Source organism: Electrophorus electricus, chromosome 22 (genome assembly GCF_041902795.1).
Source record: "Electrophorus electricus isolate QZ-2024a chromosome 22, ASM4190279v1, whole genome shotgun sequence".
Taxonomy (NCBI): Eukaryota; Metazoa; Chordata; class Actinopteri; order Gymnotiformes; family Gymnotidae; genus Electrophorus; species Electrophorus electricus.
Genome location: NC_137518.1, coordinates 16,764,028 through 16,785,981, shown reverse-complemented (window position 1 = coordinate 16,785,981; position 21,954 = coordinate 16,764,028). Strand labels below are relative to the sequence as shown.

The window sequence follows — 21,954 nt, the reverse complement described above, 5'->3', positions numbered from 1 at the left end:
CGTGTACTGCCATTTTCAGACAAAGATTCAATCCTCATTTACAGATGATGACAAAACAGAATCAAACAATGTCCAGGTACAAGAATCAGAGAAGTACTTCAGAATCTAAGCCATAGTAAGTTATGCCACACTTGGAAGTTACAAGATAGCTCAGTGCATTGCTAAACATGGAAATCCCTTCAAAGAAACATTTTGTATAGCAGGTGATTTGTGCTTTGATGATTTACCAAACAAGGACCCATCATCTCTACATTTATAAACTACTTTATAGAAACTGCTTAAAAGGTCAGTCTTTCATCACCAAGATTAAAGACATGCCCATTCCAGCTAAAAGTGTTTGGCATCACAAATATGGCAAATAACATCAGGGAACAGCAAGTGAGAGACTGAGCTGTGTTTAATACTGTGCTTGATGGAAGTATGGGCAACAATAATTTCACTCATTTGTAAGTTGCAGCCAGATTTTGTGATTCTATTGCAGTAGGAGAGGAATTGTGCTTTTAAAACCCAATCTATGGCACCACACAATGTGAGGACTTTGCTTAAACCTTTAATGCACATTTTTGAAAGCATTGCCGTTTAAGTGGAAAAACCTTTGCAATCACTACTGATGGCACACCTGCAATGGCAGGAACGCAAAAAAGGATTCTCCAGTATAAATGACAACTGGGCACCTTTGTACCCATTCCAATGCATTGTACACCAGGAAAAACTCTGTGCAAAGATGTCAAATTGTGATCTTAATATTGTGATAGCAACAGTTATGAAAAATCATGCATTTCATGCAATGTGACTCCACTTTGACTAAGGCCATTTCAAGCACTGCTGGAAGAAAAAGAACATACAAGATATCTAGTGTCAGGTGGCCAAGTACTGGAAAAGTGCTTGAAAATTTTGTGAACTGCATTGATGCAATCAAGGCCTTTTTGTTGAGAAGGACCAGCATTACCCAGAGCTGGAGAACATCACGAGGCTTGAGAAACTTGTGTTCTTGACAGACAGTACATCACACTTGAATAAACTCAAGGTGAGTGCAGGGAGCTATACAAATGTTCATGAGGTCTTTTGAAACCTGGAAGGCATTTCACAATTTCAAACACTTGAGAGACATTTCCACTCATTATTCAGTCAGCAGAGTTAACACTTCCATATAAGAATTTCCCAGGAGATTCCAAGTTTTTCAGATTTCTCAGATTTAAACAACCTTAATCTTTTTACAGTCATACATGGCCATTCCATCATAATGTCATCGAGTTATGCACAGTATGATATACGCAACATGCCTAACAAGCATGGCTGAAATATGGCTAAATTAGTTCAGCATAGCATGACAATCAAGGTGTACTGCATAGCAAAGAAAAAGCAAGAAAAAGATGTGATGTCAATCCAAAACATTAAGAAGGAAGCCTTCGAACATCTTATTAAAAAGCTGTGCCATAGACCTATCACTAAATAGGCAATATTTTTCAAATTCAGCACTCCCAGACATATACGAAGAATTCTGTGGTACAGTTGCAGTCTCACTGTCTTCAAACTACTACAGCTTAACCAGAACACCATGCATTACCTTAAAAGTGAATGGAACATGCGCAGCTGCTGCCTTGAGATGCTTGAACAGCAAGTTTGAAGACCCTGGGTTTGAGGAATTGATAAGTGTGTCAGCTCTGCTTCACCCACACGTTCATACGCAGTACATGGACTTAGAAGAGATCCAGGTCAGGAAAGCAAGATCAGTTCGAGAGATGAGAGTTTCTACCAGAGCAGGGTGACCTGTGCCCCTGAAACACCTTTACAGGCTTCAAGATGAGCAGACGATGCAGAGTGAGGAAAATACTCTTGAATGCTTTTTAAAAGGTAGTAATAGACAAAACAGGAGTCTTTTTACTGTTTACATTTGCATGTGTGTGTTAGAGTTTTAATATCCAAAACTCACATACATACTACGCAATCAGCACACATCTCATCCTTTATAAATGATCTGTTACAGGTCTCTCCCTGTATTTACCTTAAAACTACCCATAGCATTCAAAGCCACACATCTTGCTGTAGGTCGTTGGCCAGCAGACCACCACCACCACCACCACCACCATCAACTGGCACGTCTTTCAGGGTCATAAACTTAGAGCTGCTTTACCCCAAACTCTCTATAACTGCCCCTTTATTTCAACTTTCAAACCATTATTAAAAAAAAGCCTCCTTTTTTTGTAATATCCTTTGCGTTCTTGGGTGTCAGTGGCATATATAAACAAAACCTGATTATCAACAACAAATATCATCTTAAAATAAAGTTGAAGTAGCTTACCTATATGACACTTAAGTACTTGGATCAGTCATGCAGTCTCACAAACTGGAAAGAAAAGGGGTGGACAAGTGACTACTAAGCTGACCTCTTAACTTGTAAAAGGGTGTTAAAATAAAAGCAGTCTATGTAGGCTAGGAATAGCATTTGTTCTGAGCATTTGAATTCAATTCAAATACATTTACTTTAGTAATGGAAAGCCACGTGCAGAATACTTGATTAATGCATCTCCATTATTGAAACAAACTAAAACAGTCAAATGGCCATTTGTTAAAAGTACACACGAGGCAGAAGATCTGAATATTGCACATAATGGATGATTATGAAAGTGGCTGACGCAGTCCTAGAGGCAATATAAATATATCCACCAGATGTCCTTCAACACAAAAGAGAACAGACATACTGAAAATAGGCTGTGAAAGGTTTCTACTGAACCACAAAAAGTACTCTGCAAAGACCAGCTCCCCACAGTTTTTTCCACTGCTCTTAACTGATGCAACACCTTCCTTTATAGAGTGCAAATATTAAAATGTGTATTTCACCCATCCCACAAATCAAAAATAATCCGATGACACCAAATGGCCAAAAGGAAGTCAGCATTACAACAAATGCTGTTCCTCGCTGGCTGAGTCATCTGATTTCTCTTGGGGTTTTCCACCTGCCTCTGAGGTGAAGCAACGGGAAGCTGCCTAACGGATGGGCCTATACTGGCCCGCTGCAAATGGCTTGGTCACGAGGGCTATGGGCAATCTACCAGATCTGATTTCGATAACCATTATCCGGACTTCGGCTGATCCAAAGCCGTGCCTGGGTGATTCATTCGACATGCATGCCCCGTCATCAGGGGTAGGCAGCGGGCTCAATTCTCTCTCTCTCTCTCTCTCTCTGCAGGCACAATTGGTGAGACAGTTCACTTTTAAAAGAAAAGGAAGAGATTGAGATGGATGGAGAGCAGTGGTGTGAGCAAGGACATGTACTGTCCATGTCAGAAGCAGCCACCTCAAAAGCACTGAGCTGCTTTGGGAAAAACATACCATATGGCATATACATAGACGTTTATGTTTATTGACCAACCATGATATGCAGGCCAAGCAACAATGTTAATCAATGCCACACCAAGGGTTCATAGCCATGTTTTATACATATTGCAATGCATAATGTTGATCAAAGGGATCAGGGCAATGCAACGACACACACACACACACACACACACACACACACACACACACACACACACACACACACACACACACACACACACACACACACACACAGCTTTATTAGAGGGCTGCATACTGCACTCCTCAGCAATACTGCAAAGGCTAATACTGTGATAATTAATAAGCAACATATTTCTTAGCCCAGTTTCAATAAAGGCTAATAAAGTGAGGTTGGACTATAGCCTACAGTTCCATTACAAGTGGCGGTTCCTCTCAGTTAATGCAGCAGATGCTGGCAGTTCTCCTTTCTATTCTCATATTATAGTGAAAGCTTGGTGCTACAGTGAAATATTTACATTTATAGGCAACAGTCACCTGTGATTTTAAGTAAGGAGAAGTAGGTCAAGCATTTTATTTCAATTATGAGATGTGTAGCTCAGTGGTTAAGGTATTTGCCTTGTAATCGGAAGGTCACCTGTTCAAGCCCCATCACTGAAGTTGCCACTGTCTGGCCCCTGAGCAAGGCCCTTAACCCTCAATTGCTACAATTATGACTGAATACAACTTGAAGTCACTTTGGATAAAAAGTGTCACCCATTCACTGGCAGGGACTTCACAGTATGCTTATGAAGTCAGCCATTTTCCTTTTTTTTTACCAAGTAATAAACCAAGTAAATGACCACACATGGAAAACTCCTTGCAATTCAGGCCTTTACACTGACCCTTACCCTACATGAAGGGTTTTTCCAGAATGGTCAAAGCCAGATTGTGTACGTTTTCATAATGCTTCCAAAGTGTGTTTTAAAAGCCAGCCATTCACAAAAAACAGTCACAAACACAAAAAGAGGTTTCATTGCAACTCAGATAAACACACACACACACAAACTTGACCCAAAAAGAGGAATTGCTTCTCTTATCCATTTGTCTCAGCACTGAAAAAAAGGAAACAGTTCCCCTTTAAAAACAAAACAAAAACCCTCTGGTGTACATATTAAAAAGTCAGACCATGTTTTGATGCATGTACAACATGGGATCATGCTTACTTCACTCATTTGTGTGACAGGTTCCATAACACAAGCCATAAATAGAAACCCCATGTGATTCATGTGAAACCCTGCCTCATAGCATTAGACAAATGAAAAGATATTTAATTTAGTTCCAAGTTTTTTCTAACATTTCTGTGTCTAGTTACAGTCTCATTTGCAAAATCTATAAAAATATTTTTGGTCACTTGCCAAAACAACAAAACAGACAAAATTACAGATTAAAAGTAGTATGATCAAAGTCATTCGGACGTAGCAGGTCAGCCTAAAACTGTAGCTGTGATTGGTTAACTGTGATGGAACAGAAAATGCACTCTAATCTCCAACTGGCACCCACAAACTTAACATCCTAAACGTTGGCCCAGAAAACCACTATGTTATTTTAACAGGAAGAATGGTGAGGGTACAGAAACCTACAGGCTGCTTTCACTGCATATACTCCATTTGAACACCATGCAAATCAAGGAACCACAGGTAGAAAGGATGGCTGCACAATGAGGAGAAAGATGATGTATTGAAATTATATTTCTACAGTAATAAGCTTTGCAATATGTTAAAAAGTGATGAAATCGTGGTGGCTCTGTTGATATTATATGGGTAAACATTTTGGGTGCACTTTCCTGTGCTGCACACAATGGCCTTTACCACAAGGTTTCTTTTCCTAATTGCACACTAATTCGACATATATGAGCAGGTCATTCATTGCAGTGACATTAAGTATCACTAATACATTCAACACCCACCATGGACATCTTGCTATGACACTCAAGATACTATATATGCCATAAGACACTACACAGTCCATGAAGACTCATTTAAAACGTACTGGGATCTTGTGATCATCCTCAATCAGAAATGACCAAGTCTACAAAAGAGCTCTAAATCAAAGTGTTGTGGTCATTAGTCTCCAATTTGCCCACTTTGAAACATGATAAATGTCAAATGCTGGTGTAAAAAAATTACCCTCACCATGAACAATTCTGCACAAAAAGTAGAGAAATTGGAGTTACCCTGTTAAATACCCACAGTTAACAACTTGTATGAAATTATAATCTTATTGACTGTCCACCCAAAGCCAGTTACACTCTCAAATCTTGCCCATGGATTATGTGGTGCAAAATTCTTAAAACAAGAACCTGTGGAATCCACAACAAGGAGCACTTATGAATTGGCTGGCCTGATGCAGAGATACAGCTGGGACAGATATGACAAGTATGTAAGGAAGGAATGAGATTCATCAAATCATGTACCATTTTCCCCATTTCTCTACCTTTTAGGATTGTGAGAACCAACACATTATCAGCAACTAGGAGCAAAGTCAGCTGCATACTTTGTATTGGAATGAATACAAAAATTAATGCTATAAAAAGGTCAAAGATTGACTCTTCACAGCACTGGTCTACATTTCCTAGTCATCAATGGGTGAGAAATAGCAGTTACATTATATAGAAAAGTTAGTCAGACCATGACAGGGCTTTTACTTAAACTATGTAAAAGAAAGCATCTAGCATATCAGTATTGTGCCAACGCGATATTCTTTTAAAAACAAAAAAACCAAAAACGCTCTTAGCAAGAAGACATGATGGTAATTGATGTTTCCTTTCAATCAGCACTTATATGACTGCATGGTTAACATTCGGTCAAATCCTAAGTACAAATTTAATAAAGGGTGGTTTCTGGACAGGGCTTCTGAAATAAAAACCATTGTTATTATTGCCAAGCCAGAAAACATGTTTAGCATGCTGCTTTCAGTTTGAAGAATTAAGAGTATAGTCAACAGAAACTATCAAAGGAGAACTGCCAATAGCCAAGGGCACTCCTGTACCCAAAGCCCTCTACAATGATCACAATAATGATTTCCTTAAGATGAAGTCAACTTGCAAGCAGATATTGCCCACATTTGGACTGTTGATCACATGTTCAACCAGGTGGAGGAGAATTCTGGGCTGGGTTTGAAACACAAAGGTAATTTTAAAAACAGTAGAGCGAGCACTACGCTGAACACTCTCTCGTTTATTACGATCATAACAATTATGATTTTGGGGAGAGAAATACCGAATACAAAGTTCTTCATCTGTGAATCAAAAACCTGTGCAAGAGGTGTTAGTATTGTGGTGAAAACAATATTCACAAAACTTGAGTGCATCTTTTGAGTTAACCTAAATTTGAAAGACTTGCGGTTAAACCGGAAGCAGCCAGCAACACAACAGGCTCACATAGGTGGGGAACCTTCGCCAGAGTGAGCGATGAAGGATGCTACAGTGTCATGACCATACAGGGCTGTTGGAGCAACTATGACTAAGCAGAAGCCTGAACGTAACTTGACAAAACCAAACAAATGGACAAAACAAATGGACTCAGGTATTATTAGATCACCTTAACCAAAAAACAGAGGTGCTTTGTAAACACGTTTCTCATCAAGTTAAAGGGCTGCGATACTTTCTAACCTAGCTCAAAACCTTTCCACTGCTGTCATACTGAACCGATTGCTCACTTCTGTTTGCCTGCCATCTTTTTACAGCACACACTGTTGCAAAGCAGATTTCCAGAAGACAGCATACAGGCTGATCTTGGATCAAAGTTCAGGACAGTGAACACCCAGAGCATCAGAGCAGCTTTTCACTCATCTTCCCAGCCCGGTGGTCCAAACGTCCAAAGGAGCAGGACTCATGACCCGGCTCATGAAGTGCTCAGTATCAGTATATATTACAATGGAAATAACAGGGAAGATCAAAAAAAGGATTAAAGACTTAACCAGACAGGAGCTGTGCATGGGAGTAGGATATCTGCAAGCATGCCAAACTTATTGCCATTCAACCTTTTGCAAGACACTTGCACCTTCCAAAACAAGACATTTTATCCAGTGCGGTATACCCATGAGCCACAACCTAAACTGGAGTTTACAAGATGACAAGCTCAGAGGTGAGTTTACACACAGCAATTATATTCAAGTCCGTCGAGTTTTTTATTCTAAACATCTGCAGAGCTTACTCGTCACTCTCTCTGTAACATTAGCTTCAGTTTGGCCACTCCTTAAGTGTGTAGGATGGAAGGCGGCTATTACCATTGTGATAAAGCCCTAAAAATATACATATGTTCTTTAAATAAAAATAAGGCCACTGATGACTTGCTAATGCAACATGCCTTCCGCACTCACCACACCTCACCCCTCTTTCCTGGCCACTACAGCAAAAAGGGGTCAAAACAGCAGTGCAATTTTTTTTTTTTAAAAGAGAAGTGCAAATGGTAAAAAAGTAGCACAGCAAAAAAAGTTGTAAGCAAAGAATTTTAAACTCAAAGTTGGCAAAACTGCTGCAAGTTTTAAAACACTTCTTCAGTTTTATTTGCAACTTAAATCTTTTTTTTTGCAACTGACTGGGGCTTCACCTTTTTTGCGATATTTTTCCTCCCTCGTCCTTATTAAAGACCCCATTTTGACTGCATAATTTTAATGGTTCGATTATTACAGGAAGGCGGGTTCTGCCTAGCTGAGACAGAGCTGCATCAGTGCATGGGACCAGACTGTCATGCTCCCAGCCAGGGCCAGGTCCCCAACAATGGAGGTACACCAGGAAAGAACAAATACACAAGCAGGATCAGAAGGATACCACAGAAACAGCCTTGCATTGCTTCGCAGATGTCCAGATATCGGTTTCTTAGCCTAGCTGAAATTTGGGTATGAGCACTACAGTATTACACGCAGTTTAACATTTTCATATTTAAATAATAAGCATGATTACTGGAGTCGAATGCCTGATGCATCATATTAATTCACTGTAACCGCATTGCCTAGTTCAGTGATCCCAGTTCATCAAGTAACAGTAATTGGACCAGTAACTACCAGTGACTACAACATCTAGGACAGACCAGGTTTTAAATTCCCATGTAGTACCTACAAAAATGGACATAAAATATAATTCGATTTCAATATGAAATCAAAAATCTAACAATTGCAAATTACCTGCTGATAAAGAATCCATTCAAACATTTCAAAGCAAAGAGGACAATTGACTTTTTAAATTTTTTGCCAGAGAATAATGAAGCGAAGTCCAAAGATGATAATCAATGCAGTGTCCTTTCCCCATAGCATTGTCCCCCCCCACCACAGTATGTAGAAGTCAAGATAAATCCATCTACAGATGGAGTTTACATAAACTGCCCTCCTGTAGATCACAGAAACTAAGAAACTATCTGCCTATGATTCTGGTACATTGCACAAGAATTTAAATCTCCATATTGGCTAAATCATTACTGCACTCTTACTCAAAACAAATAAAATGAGAAAAGGCAGAATAATATCTTGCTCATTCATGTGTATAGTAGACTAATAAACAAACAAATTTCCTTAATGGATGAGGCAGGTCAGTGGTGATTCATGTTTCCCCTAATGTATTGATCAAAGAATTACTGACTCATTTTGGAATGGGAAAGCTAAATCTTCCTCCTTGACTGTGATCGATCATGTGTTCTCCAAGAGCCCCGCTGTCTGTGAGCTTCTCTCACCATTATCCTGCTAATATTTCTTTCGCTTGCTCTCACACAGACATGCACACAGACACACACGCATGCAATGCTCGTCTGCAGCTAAAAATCAGTCAGGCCAAGAGGAGGTGATGAATGCGAAGTGGTGTGCGATTTGACACCAGGGAGTGCAGAGCTCCAACACAGTGATGGAAACCAAGCCAGGGCACTGACATCACCATTACTGTTACAGCTTTAGTGACAGTACAGGATGCCCTGCCAAAGAGCAGCAAGGGCCAGTTTTGGACTAAATGTACTTCCCAACTGATTTGATCACAATTGGAGCTTGTTAAATTGCCAAACATTACACCAGGAATACCGAATTCAGCATTCAAACATCTGTTGATGGAGAGAAACTCAATTAAGTGTCTATTTTGGGCCCTGTAATAGCCACAGTCGCACCTGATGCTTTGAGTTGTACATCTTTAGATTAAACATGCCTTTCCTGCTGCCATAAGACACTACACATAAGTGAGCAGCCAACAGTGCATGTCATTCAGTAGCAAAGGAGTGAATGTATAAATGCGTCTTCCCTCTGCGTCAGACAGCAAGTGGGTGGAGGGAAACCGCAAAGGTGCAAGTGCTTTGACCTTTGGGACAAATAAACAATGTGTGCTCGCAATCCTGTTAACTGATCTGATTCATTAAAAACACCCACAGGTGGAAGCACCAGGTTATACTCCCAAAGACTGCTACTATGTTTAATTCTATGCATGATTAATGAGTGTCTATTCCATGGAGTGATCAGATTTCTAAAGCACACATCTGAAAGGCATGCAAAGTGGCTGGACCGCAAAATAAACTACACTGCGTTCGTCTAAGCACCTCATTCATGCTTTGTAGGTTTATGTATGCACTATCTTAAAATATTGTAATCTCAGACTGGCCCCGCTGCCAAAATTTACCTTTGGTCAGTGTGCCAGTAAAAAGATTTATTTTCCAATTGCGTAACTAAGTACATTTGCGTCAATATTAAAACAAACAAGCGTCTCTCTCACGGAACACTACGTATTGCAGTCTACTGCGTGGCAAACTGGTGACTGGACATGGGTACTGGGTTTAGGCTTCAGAATGGAGGTAGTAATCTTTAAATGACTGATTAACCCAGACTGTGTAAACGACCTTTAATAAAGACAACATGAGAGGGGAAACCTAAAAACGTCGTCAAGTTGTTTACCTGTTAAACACCACATTATAAACCTTAACGGAAAACGAAATAACCAAACACGCCTTTCACTATGGACATTACAAATAACACCCGACAAGGTCCGATATTAAACGCGTGTTAATGTAGTAGTAATCTTTAAGTTTGTGGTTTGGTCAGGACCCAGGATTCCCCCTCCTCTTACCTTCAGCGCGTACTTCGCCCCGTGCTTCTTCTCATAGATCTCCAACACCTTCCCGTTGATACCCAGCCCGAGGACCTGCCCGGTGATCTTGTAGTCGTCCGTTATGGCATTCTTCTTGATTTGAAGCGTGGGCTTGGAGAACTGGGGGAACTGCGCTGGGTTCTGCTGCTGCTGAGGCGGCTGGTTGGGGAACAGCGGCTGGGTCTGGGAGTTGGACAACATCGTGTCCAGAGAGACGGAGGAGGACACGGTTCCGAGGCTAGCGCGTCTTCCTCAAGTTTAGTCCAGGCGGAGGCCAAAAAGAAAGAGCAAGAAGAAACCCGACTCTGTGGCGCCTCGTAACCCTCACACAGAAGTTTGAAAAGCACCGAGCGCTGAAACAGACTCTTCGGTTACTTTGGCCAACTTGACTTTAGGTGGGTTAGCTTGTCAGCTAACAGCTAAATGGCTATCTAAAATCCATGTCCAAACTCAGCCCGCCAATTCCCGCTTGGGGGAAAAATAACTAACAAACAGCACGAAATATTTGTAGCTCGGTATCACCGAGGCCCGACCCTGCGTTCAAAACAACAGCTGAACCGCATTAAACACGCTCTAGCGTTAACAGGACGACAATGGCGAACGGTAGCTAGCTTGGCCTAGCCTAGCCTAGCCTAGCCAGCTAACTCGCTCTCAAGCGCACGCACTGCCCCGACGTCGCAAGCTACCAGCGTCTCGTGGCCTCGGCCGGACTCGTGACGTCACTCTAGTGGAGTCTTAAAGGTGACGCGACGCGCGCGAAACTGATCCCGTGTCTTCTTCCAACAAACAATAACTCATTAAAAGAGAAAAACAAGGTTTGCCACTATATATTCTGCTTTTTCAAATATGAAAATGTAGACGTTAAATCAATTTTGCGTGCTTGTAAGTTTAAATATGTGTATTTAAATCTAGTTGGTTAACAGCGTATTTCAACAGGTGATCTTATTTTCTGTGACCATGACTGCAGGAAAGCGATTAACTCACACGATGGCACTACCTGCAAATATTTATCTTCGCACCATATGTATTCCTCCAATTCAATCGAGGCTGTCAGGTTTTAAATATTTTTAATTAATTCTTTCGCTTGTTAGGCTGTGAAATATAGTACAGTAATACTCTCCATAACACGATAACACAATAACAATATACCATAAAACATTATATTGTAAAATAATTTGCTCTCTGCCATGAATTCACAGTCAAATCAAGTTTTACATAAATTATTTTTTAAATCTCGGAGATATTTTTAGATGCTTACTTAGTAAAAAGATCTGGACTAATGTAAATTTCTGGGATGTGTGATTCTCTCAAGTGCTACGCATTCCCATTGTCAGACACAAGAGGGCGCATTTAACCTTATCTTAGCCTTACGTGATTAGGAACTGAGTGCACCTTTAAGACTTTTTAACCTGTTTAAATTGTATTTTTACACTTATGTTATCAGACAGCCAGAATCAGGGTGCAGGTTAACATTGTATTGTGTGCATCTTAAAGCCAATCAGAATAGATGTTTGCGTGGTCAAATGGGTTTTTGTTGTGTATTGACAAAACACTGAAAAGTGTTACTTCATCTGTTTCAGAACATTTCTTAGTATTGTCCAAGTCAATGTTTGGTTTGGTATGCAATTTATGTCCCTCTGTGTTTCTGAAAAGTCTGACATGAGAAAGGAATCATCTTAGGTCAAAAGAGGAGGAGCTTAGATCAGAGGAGGAGAAGCGTAGGTCCAAGAAGGAGGAGCATTCTAAATATTTTTAAACCCCAATCAACTACCTTAAACAGAACAGCCTATAAGATTTAGTTTTAACTAATGCTACATCAGATGAGAAACTGTTCATTGCAACTATCAATTAGTAAACAATCAAATGTGTATTTCGAGTTGTCTATAGTGCAAAATAACTAATTTAAAAGGCTAAAACAATTTCACATTTATTATTATTATTATTATTATTATTATTATTATTATTATTATTATGTTTAATTCCAACTTAGGGTGATTTAGCTGAATCCACTGAAATCAATAACATCACTGTGTACCCTCTTTTGGCTCGATTAAATTGATATAAAAATGGATATTCCCCTTATTCAGGATCACTCTATGCACTGACATAACAATTAATTGATACAGGAAGTGGCTTGTACTTTGGCAGGTGGGCAAGTTATCTTAGAATGCTTTACATTTTCATCTAATAAGATTATAGGTACAATTTTCTATATTTCACAAAAATACTTCATCTCTAACTTAGTGTAGGTGTGCTCTGTGATATGTAGATTTAAAAGCCAGTATGCAGATGCATTTTAATGACTGGAGTACATTTTTATATAAGTCGAGTTCAGGTTTTCCAGATGTATTTTTAAAATTATTATTTATTTATTTTACTGTTAACTGATGCCAAATTTCAGTTATTTCCTCCTCATCAACCAGCAAAAAATGTAATGCAATATTATTTCTACTTAGTAAATTACAAATGTATATTTTACTTGAGTTGAGAATAAGACCATCAACTTGCTTATAATCCCTGGTTTTACTGGAGATATTTTAAGAAGTTTTCGATATTTTTTGCAAGAATACTTTCATGGGACAGCTACAAGACATTGTCATTGGAAATTGTTCTTTTATGACTGATGTATTTTTCCCATAGCATCAAATCCTGTGTTCTCTGAAAATGTCTTCAGCAAATGAAATTGCAGAAAATTAATTACAATTTTAATGCAACTCATAATTTTGTAATTAAATGAAAGCCTATTAATTTGGAACTAATACTAATACCTTCTCTAACTTAGCTTAATACCAATGTGCTAGTTTCCATTTATCTACAGGACCCTCAACACCACACAACGAGGCAGTGTCATCTGTGCTGGACACATGCCATTTTGACATGTGCCAGAAACATTAACAGTTTCTTCGAAGACAAAGGCTTCTAAGAGTGCCATGCTCTGTCTGTTTCTCAGATATAGTCCCTTGGCACGTGTGAGGAACTCTCCTGTGTCCTTTGCTCTCCCAGCCAATTCCACAGTATCTATTTGTGGTGAGCTCCGCCAGTCCTGTTTGCCTCCCAAACGCTCAAAACATCCTTGGCCGGCGCATGCTTCTATACCGAGGTGAGGCTCTGATTTCATGTGTAGTCTATGCTGGGAGCAGACTTACTTGTGTGAGGAGACCATTGTGAACCCATTGCACCCAGTCACCCAAGCGCGACAATACGATATCCCCTCTCGAGGCTGCTCCAGGGCAAAAAGGGATCAATGATTTATTGAAGTAAGACTTATATAGATGCTTTGTCTATATCCATGGTGATTATTTATGCACTGCAGCATGGCTGGCCTTGTTTGTGCAGCAAGGTTGCCTGTCTGCATGCCTCAGCCACGCCGGCTCCACCTATAGGTAGTGCAGGAGACGGCCTTATTTTTGAGTTATTAGTTGTTGGAATTATTAGAGTCAACAGAGGCTCCCCCGGTGCAGAAGCAGGGTAAGCATGTTTTAGTTTTTCCAGAGACAGTTATGTTAACAGTAAAGACAAGCTGATAGGGCGGGAAAGGGAATAAATCAACAAAAGCAGCATCGAAGTCATAAAACCTTTATATCATTGCCAGCAATAAACAGAACAAAATGTCCAAACCATGTAAAATGCGCATGATATACAACAGCCCCATTTCTCTGCAGCTGCATGAGACGCTGTCTCATCTGCCATCTGAAGGTTTCATTGGCGATGCATTGGCTGCATGGAAAGTGCAAAGCAGCTCTCTGCAATCACTTATTCATTTTGCGCTTGCTTTTTTCTGAAAGGTCAGGTATTGTTTTGTGTGTTTCCACTGGAGCCTATCTTTTAAAAGCACTGGGTTGACTCCCAGTGCAAAACCAGTGTCATACAATGTCATCGTCAGGGTAGAAAGAGTTCTGTTTGTGTGCCTTTGGAAGCATTGATCAATGACAGTGCTACACGAACGATACTAACATCGCAATAAGGAAATTCTCTGGAGGTTCTTTATCCATAAAACTGCCAATCTGGTTAGTCATGTATCACTGGAATTTCCCAGGGCAGCAGTATTTCTGGTTGTTGAGGAAGAAGAAAGGCATTGTGTACAAATAAATAAATCGTGCAGGTGCAGTCATGTGCGCTATCATTTTTATTTCCTCCAGTGACATAGCTTTGAACCGCTTTTATTAGCTTATAATACTAAGGAACAACGCAGGACCAGAAGTTCCTATAAATCAAATGTACTATATTAGGATGGACACACTCATTTTTATTTAAAAAAATATGCAAGTGCAGGTAATTTGATTAGTATACTAAAGATAAGTATTTTAGTTAATTAAAGAATCTGATGATTCCACTCACATAAATGAGTCAGAAGCAACAAGGTCTGGATTGTGATTTTATGACTCTTAGAAATACCAAAGCTAACGTTTGCTTATCTGTTTCTCCCTCCAGATCTGAGATAACGTGGTGTCCTTTATGATCAAAACAAGTTACATTTTACTGCTGTTATGAGTTTGTCAGTATAACATCCCTGCCCACAGCAGTGAAGGAACCAGTGATTTCTACTGGGTTCGTGGTGGGCAAGCCTGTGTTCCACAGAGCGTCTGCCAGGATACAGTGTACATGGTGACAAACCACTCTGGAGAACAGCAAGGTTAGCAGGGCCATGCTGGCATGGCTCTCGAGGCAATAGCAATTGCACATTTGAGTCACGTGGATATTCCTGCAATCCATCTGCTCAGCCGTTCCCATAAACAATGAAGAGCTTCATGGCGGGACGTCGGCGGGATGGTGGTACAGCCTGCTTCTCTGTGCCAGGTCTCGCTGGGTCCCGCTTGAGGTGGAAAAGTCTTTCTGCTTCAGACAGGCACAGCTGAGGCATGCAGTAGCACACCGACCACATAGCTGGAACGCCTCAGTTGTCATATACGACTGATTATGAGCGATTTTGGGAACCGGTGTAAACTCTGCCTCCCAATGGACCGTCTCCAGCTCTCAACCCCCACACACACACACACACGTACACACATCCTGCAACCCAACACTCCAGACGGGCAGCAACAATTCCGGCAACTGCAAAACAGGCCCCGGCTATACAAACAAGATCAGACTTGTGTCTGGTCACTGAGCAGTTATAGAAGTTATTGGGCTCAAACGGTAAAATACATTGAGCTCATGAGAGATGCCTCTATCTGATGACTGTCATGCGTGTCGTCCAGGAGTTCTAACGAAGGCAACTCTATATGTAACTAGCAGGCTTGTTGGCACTGCCTCCTGTCTGCATGGTGAGTGATGTCTCAGGACAGACATGCTGCAGACCCGCATGCCTGCTGATGTTTTTCTCCCACCCCCTGGGTCTGGCCAGGTGCGGGGGAAGCCTTCATGAGCTGCTTGCTCTGTGACCGTCTCCGCGATCGGCCTCTGGGCGTCTGGGCACAGACGTTAAGTCCCCATAAACCCTCTGATCTTGCATTCAGATTAGTGGAGGTGAAAAGACCACTTTGTGAAGAATCTTAACCAGGAAACATAAGTCACTTTCATATTGCTCTGGTGGGTTAAGCCATGTTGGATTCAACCCGGGCATGGATATGGCCGATCTTGTATAGGAGAAGTAAAGAAATGTGCTGATCTACGATCGGTTAATTGTTTTGACCATGGGTTAGGTAGTGGAAGAGGGTTTTAGGTCAGCATTAACTTTAGGTCAGATATTACGCACGGTAGGTCTGTGTACCAAGAGGCTACATCGCTAATTCATTGAACTGTCTGATCCAAGTCGCTGACACAACATAGCCTGATGACCCATAACGCAAGAAGCGCATTTTGAGCACGCACACGTCTTCAAACTGACAACAACGTGCATTTTTATTCACAGCGTGAGCTCGACGCTAATCTGGTCTAATAAGGAGCGCAAATCCAAAAGCGCATTAGCCGCTGTTAACGGTGGAGCTGCGTACGATCCAAACGCAGGCCCTTCGGCAGGGGAATTCTAGCTTTGATGTGGACGATTTTTTTTAAGCAAGTGCATTTTGCACGGTCTGCCTCCAGAGCTATTTTTAGCCCATCCAGCTGACACAGGTTTCCCGGCGCCCCCCCCCCCCACCAGCTTCGCTCGCTAGACGCACGTAGCTCCCCTCGCAAGCTTTGCGCTCGTCCCTGACCATGTTGGGACATCTGCCCCAAAGGCCATCTGGCCCGTTCCCCTGCCATCTCCGTTGTGGAGCGGTGTGCGGGACGTGGAGAGACAAGGACAATTATTCTTCCTGCCTTTCCAGAGGAGAGAAAGTAAAGCATCGCCGTTGCTTTCTGATATTGTTCCCCACGTGTCCGGCGTACGCGTCAGTGTCTAATATAATTAGCTGAATTGCCCTATCAAGACCTCTTGACTAATTAGAGTTAATCTGAAGTAGCATGTGCAGATGTTTCCCAAGCCTTCCCAAACCTCATTTTGGGGACAGTCCACCCTTAGTTTAGTCTAAGCTTATATCAGAATGCACTCAGTGCTGTATAAAACAAACAAACAAGTGAATAAATAAAGAATTAAAAAACAACAACATAGCTGTTTGTTTGAATACCAACTACTAGACTATAGATGGACAGAGCTCAGGGCCTGTCTCGTTCTGTTGTATTGCAGTCTTTTTACGTGTTTTTTAAATTTTCACATTGTAGAGAAACACTGACCATCAAATTGAGTTGACTCAGCTGTGTCCTTAGATCCACTTTTACTTAAATCAACCAAAAGCATAGTAAAAACAACCTCTCATCATTTTTATGGGCTCTATATATACACACAAATGCTTGTAGGATGTTTTTCAGGGTGAGACAGATTTATGACTGAATTTCCACTCTTATATAAGCAAATGTACTGAAATGTATATGAGTGTAATATCAAAGTTATGTTTGATCCAAGACTGATTTCCGTGATTTTGTTCCAGGTTCTGAGTCATGGCTGCTTGGTGTTTCATTTCATGCTAATCCTCTTCTGATGGGTGTTTAATCCCTGATCAGGTGTCTGTGGCTGCCCTACCACAGGCAAGAGTTTAGTAGGGCACACACATTCACTGTAGCCTGGTGCCCATTTGACCTGTTCTAGGATCAGTTTCCCCGCAGAGAAATGCTATGCGGGGGGGTCTGCTGAAAGGTGAGGCACTAAGCAGTTTGGGTCCTAATTGCAGAGACGTGCTCTGAAGAGCCATAGCCGTTCATGAGTGGGACTTTGAGAAAACTGTTTGCACGGCTCTCCTTCAAACTTCAGTAGTGCTTCCCAAACCGGGACATCTGCCAGCTCATGCACACAGAGCTGGGCCATGAGCACTCCCCTCCGAGCGTGTCCTGCGCACATACAGTGCTGTGTGAGTGGCAGCTCAGAAGAAATGGTGGCTGGTTTCGCATGTGCTGAAGGAAGCATGAGTTTGCATTTATTCAGATTTTTTGGTGGCGTAGGATAGGTGAGATTATCCCATACGTGGGATTTGGTAACATCTAACTGTGGAGATAATCCAAACACACCACACACAATTGTTTATAATATAATATTAAACATAATATTATATTAATTATTAAATATATTATATTATATTATATTATATTATATTATATTATGTTATATTAAATATATAATATTAAAATTAAAATAAAATTAAAAAATTAAAAATGTACATAAAATGCATAGGGCAGAATCTCTCAGCACTCCCTGTCATGTGTAGATGCATGCAGGGCTCTCAGGGTCTGCTGCTCCATCTGACATAGAAAAGTACTCCGTGGTCAGTGAGGGAAGAGAACAAAGCTGAGACAGGATCCACCGTAGGCCTTAGCTGCTCAAGAGGAGGCCTGGCTCTCTCTGTGGCCCACCTGTCTCCCAGCCTATCACACACACACACACACACACACACACACACACACACACACACACACACACACACACACACACACACACACACACACACACACACACACACACAAACTTTAAAGAAAGCTGCAGAATACATGTAGATATACACACATACATTCCCCTGATAGACCAAAGTGGTTTGGTAAGCAACTTTTCAGATAGGTGTCTTGTGTATTTTTAACCTGAAGAGGTCTTCTGGACACTTTCCCTCTACTACTGAAAGGGTCAAGATCATGTTCTGATGAACCAGTATGCATCATTCACATAAACCCTATTGATTGCACTTTACATGTTTTGTTTTGTTTTTTAGATCAGTAACGACAGTAAAATTAGGGAACAGCATCCAAAGTGCTAGTTAACGTGTTACTTTCTAATGTAAGTAATTGGATCACCCAACTAAAACATAGTGCAAGCAGTAAGCCAGAAAGCCCAGTCAGATGATTAAAAAGGTCATAAGCCTTAATTGGGAACATCTTCAATCACTTCTTTACTAAACAAACACCATATAGTTCTAAACTGTTGTGTTGACAGCAGAAATAAAGTCTGTGTTTGGGTTTATAACATGTTGATAGTGGTGCTTCAGAACAGGTCATACCTCTGAGAGAGAGAGAGAGAGAGAGAGAGAGAGACAGAGAGAGAGAGAGAGAGAGAGAAAAGTAGATTTCTCTGGAGATGAGCAGGGCACAACGTCACCTGTAATCTGGTCCAGGATGGTTTTCTTGCATTGCTTCCCTAGCGAAACTTGACACAAGCCAGAAATAACCTGTTTACCTAGCAACAGTGATGCCCCTTTGCCCAGTGACTAATAGTGCAATCTCTGAGAAAAAAAAAGCCCCTCTAGGTAAAGCACAGGGGTACCTCAATATGCCTTTGTGTGCCTTTGAGTAAAACTATGGGTATATCATTGTAAAAACACCACACAATTTACAGCACAGTTTCCACTGGTAGAACTTGAAATGAAAAGTCATTTACCATGTGTCATTCAGAAGAGAGTAATTCTTGGGCTAATGTCAAACTCAATATCTTGAGTGCAGTATCAAGCAGGAATTCCAGTGCAGGGATTCTAGGATTTTTTTCCAGGATTTTTTTTAGTGGCTTGACTGGTTGAGCTTATGGTAGCTTCGAGTTGAAGCAGAACTTAAAAGAGCATCTATTTGGCCTCATCCCTCAAATATACGGTGATAGCTTCTGACTCTTAGAGTCACTCCCCACTTTGAATATTTGAGTAATACATGTGAAAGAAGGGGAATGTGCACTGAAATATCTCATACAGTAATACATTTATACTGCAGTGAGTGTGTCATATAAAACCATTTGGCCTAAATGACATTAGTAGTGACGCTATTATCTTAAAATGGCTCAGAGGTGCTGCTTCTGTTCAACTGAATTACTGAAGAAGACAAATAAAAGCATGCAGCTCCCGATGGAAGCACTTCTGTACAAAGGGCTTCAGCCGACCCTTGCTCTGGCTTCGGGGCGTGATCAAGTCAGTCATTCCTCCTTCTCCGTGTCTGTGTTGCTACTTCATTCCGATCTGTTCTCTGTCACCAAGAAAGCATGCTGCGATTTGTCTTATTAGCCCACTGATCTAAAATCCCCTTCTCACCAGCCTAAATGAAACATTGTTCCTATATTTCCCAAGCTTATGAGATGTTAAAATGTATAAGATGTCTGCAGAGAAAGTGGTGACTCAGCATGTGAGAATATGAGCATTGTGCAATGGGACATGACAGACATCTGTTACAACAGCTCAGACTGGTCATACTAAACTGTTTCCATGGCTACAAGGTATGATGCCATAGGAAGACAACCTTGCACTGACACAAAGTTTCCAGTCTTACTGTTTTAACATAGCCAACATCCGAAAGGTTTTGTATTATTCGTTCATAACCTTACACACGGTTGTGCTAACAGACATGGCGCAGGGTCAGCTTGACCATAAACAAAATAAAAGAAGAGAAAAGGAAAACTTGTGCCTGTTTTTGCACGGGAGGAAAAGCCCAATTTATTTACACATGCAGTTCTGCATTCTGCCACTCATGACAAAAAAAAAGAAATAAAACAAGGGGAAACAGAATCCATTCCTCTTCACAGAGTGCTCTCCAGGGAGCCAGAATTGAAGACCTTTTCCATTTTCCCTTCATTCTGGCTTCTCCACTGCGGTTGAGTTTCGACATGTAGCAGGGCCACATGTCCTTTTCTTTATTTGGTTGGGCGTGGGGGAATACGTCATAGAACCATTAAGAGCAAAAGATACCAGCAGATTGTAGGATTTATTTATGAAGATCCCCAAAGAAAATGCAAAAGTATATCATTAGTACAATTATTTATGAGGATCATTGCAGAAACTAACAATAAAAAAAAAAAAAAAATTAATTTAAAAAAAAAATGAATTTCCACAAACAGGATGTGAGGCTACCACCAGAAAAACACAGGGCTAAAAACATTCTTTTGTCCAAGACGCTGTTGCCTGGAACTTTCCTAGACAGACCTTCCAATGGCCAGAATGGAGCATGTGCTCATTCTCTTGCTGTCTGGCGAAACAGAGCAGTCACGTGTTATTTCAGAGCTGTGTGAGACACGTGAAACTCAGGAATAAACATACCACAGAAACAAAAAAAAAGAAAATGAGGAAAGTGAGAAGAGGTGGGGGGTTTGTGTTTTTTTAAAGAACAAATTATCTGTCGTTAGGGCTGGGAAAGTTTTCTATAGCTGGCTGAGACTGTGATGACACTCGAGTGCTTATCTGCAGTCTGTGTGTGTCCGTCTCGTCTGAGGAGCTGCCTGCAGACTCCAGGCCTCTGCTGCCACTCAGGACTCTGGGCGTCACCCTGGAATTTGGAATGCGAGGGCTGGTGGGACAAAGCTGTAGAAAATGCGACCTCGCCTCCCAAAGATGTTTGGACACAGTCCTGTGCATCTCCGTGCAGCAGATGCCTACTTGATGCCATTCCCGCTGCTTGTGCGTGTGCATGCTTGTTTGGTGCGGAAAGGCCTTTACAGGGTTGGGTGAGGCGTTGGAGTTAAAAGGAATGCCCTCACCCCGTGAAAAATCCCCAAAGCATCACCAACATTGAGATAAAACTACGCTTGACTATATGGGAACTTCTGCTTTTGCACTGACGATGCTAAATGAATGTCAGTTTCTGTTGAGTACAATTCATGATTAGGATCAGGTCTTCTTTATTGAAGTGTATTCATTAGGATGCATGAGGCAAAAAAACCCCCCAAAAAACCAAAACCTGATCCTAGATCAGTAACCTTAATGTGAAATCAGTCATCATTTAGCTGTTACATACAAGAGCAAAATTATCTTTGATCTCTACAGTTCTTCCTATAATATTATGCACATGCCACAATAGTTGCTGTAAGTCTAGACTCACCACACGCACACCAATGCAGGAAAAATAAACAATAGCAATTTGCAATGGACCTGATGTCCTGAAAAGCGGCAGCAGATACGAGACACTGCTCTCCTCCAGGCAACAAGCTACTTAAAAATGTGTTCCAGCCACACACACGCGTATGGCAGCCACACTGTCATGGGACATTCCAATTAAATGGCTCATTTTTGAAAGTGTACTACAGTAGGAGAACTAGATTTGCACCTGTTTCATGTGGGTAGTGTTTCCTCTACAAGCTGTGTTTGCTGCATTTATGCAATAATAGTTAGAGTAATAATATTCCTGTTTTA

The 21,954-nt window shown here is 41.1% G+C and overlaps 1 protein-coding gene and 1 long non-coding RNA gene across 3 annotated transcripts in view; one reads left to right on the top strand and one right to left on the bottom strand.

Moving 5' to 3' along the window:
• mapkapk2a (MAPK activated protein kinase 2a) overlaps positions 1–11,057 on the bottom strand; it is a 28,551-nt gene extending 17,494 nt beyond the window's left edge. The window contains exon 1 of one of the 2 annotated variants that reach the window (XM_035520328.2): positions 10,373–11,057. In XM_035520328.2, the coding sequence (XP_035376221.1) occupies positions 10,373–10,594 (222 nt within the window). In that variant the 5' untranslated portion in view covers positions 10,595–11,057. The remainder of the gene's footprint in view (positions 1–10,372) is intronic. The other variant, XM_081705171.1, reaches the window with a different exon arrangement.
• Positions 11,058–11,078: 21 nt separating this feature from the next.
• Positions 11,079–15,392, top strand: LOC118240360 (uncharacterized). The gene is made up of 3 exons (XR_004775364.2): positions 11,079–11,208; positions 13,344–13,493; positions 14,825–15,392. It is a non-coding gene; the product is annotated as an uncharacterized LOC118240360 (long non-coding RNA).
• The last annotated feature ends 6,562 nt before the right edge of the window (positions 15,393–21,954 follow it).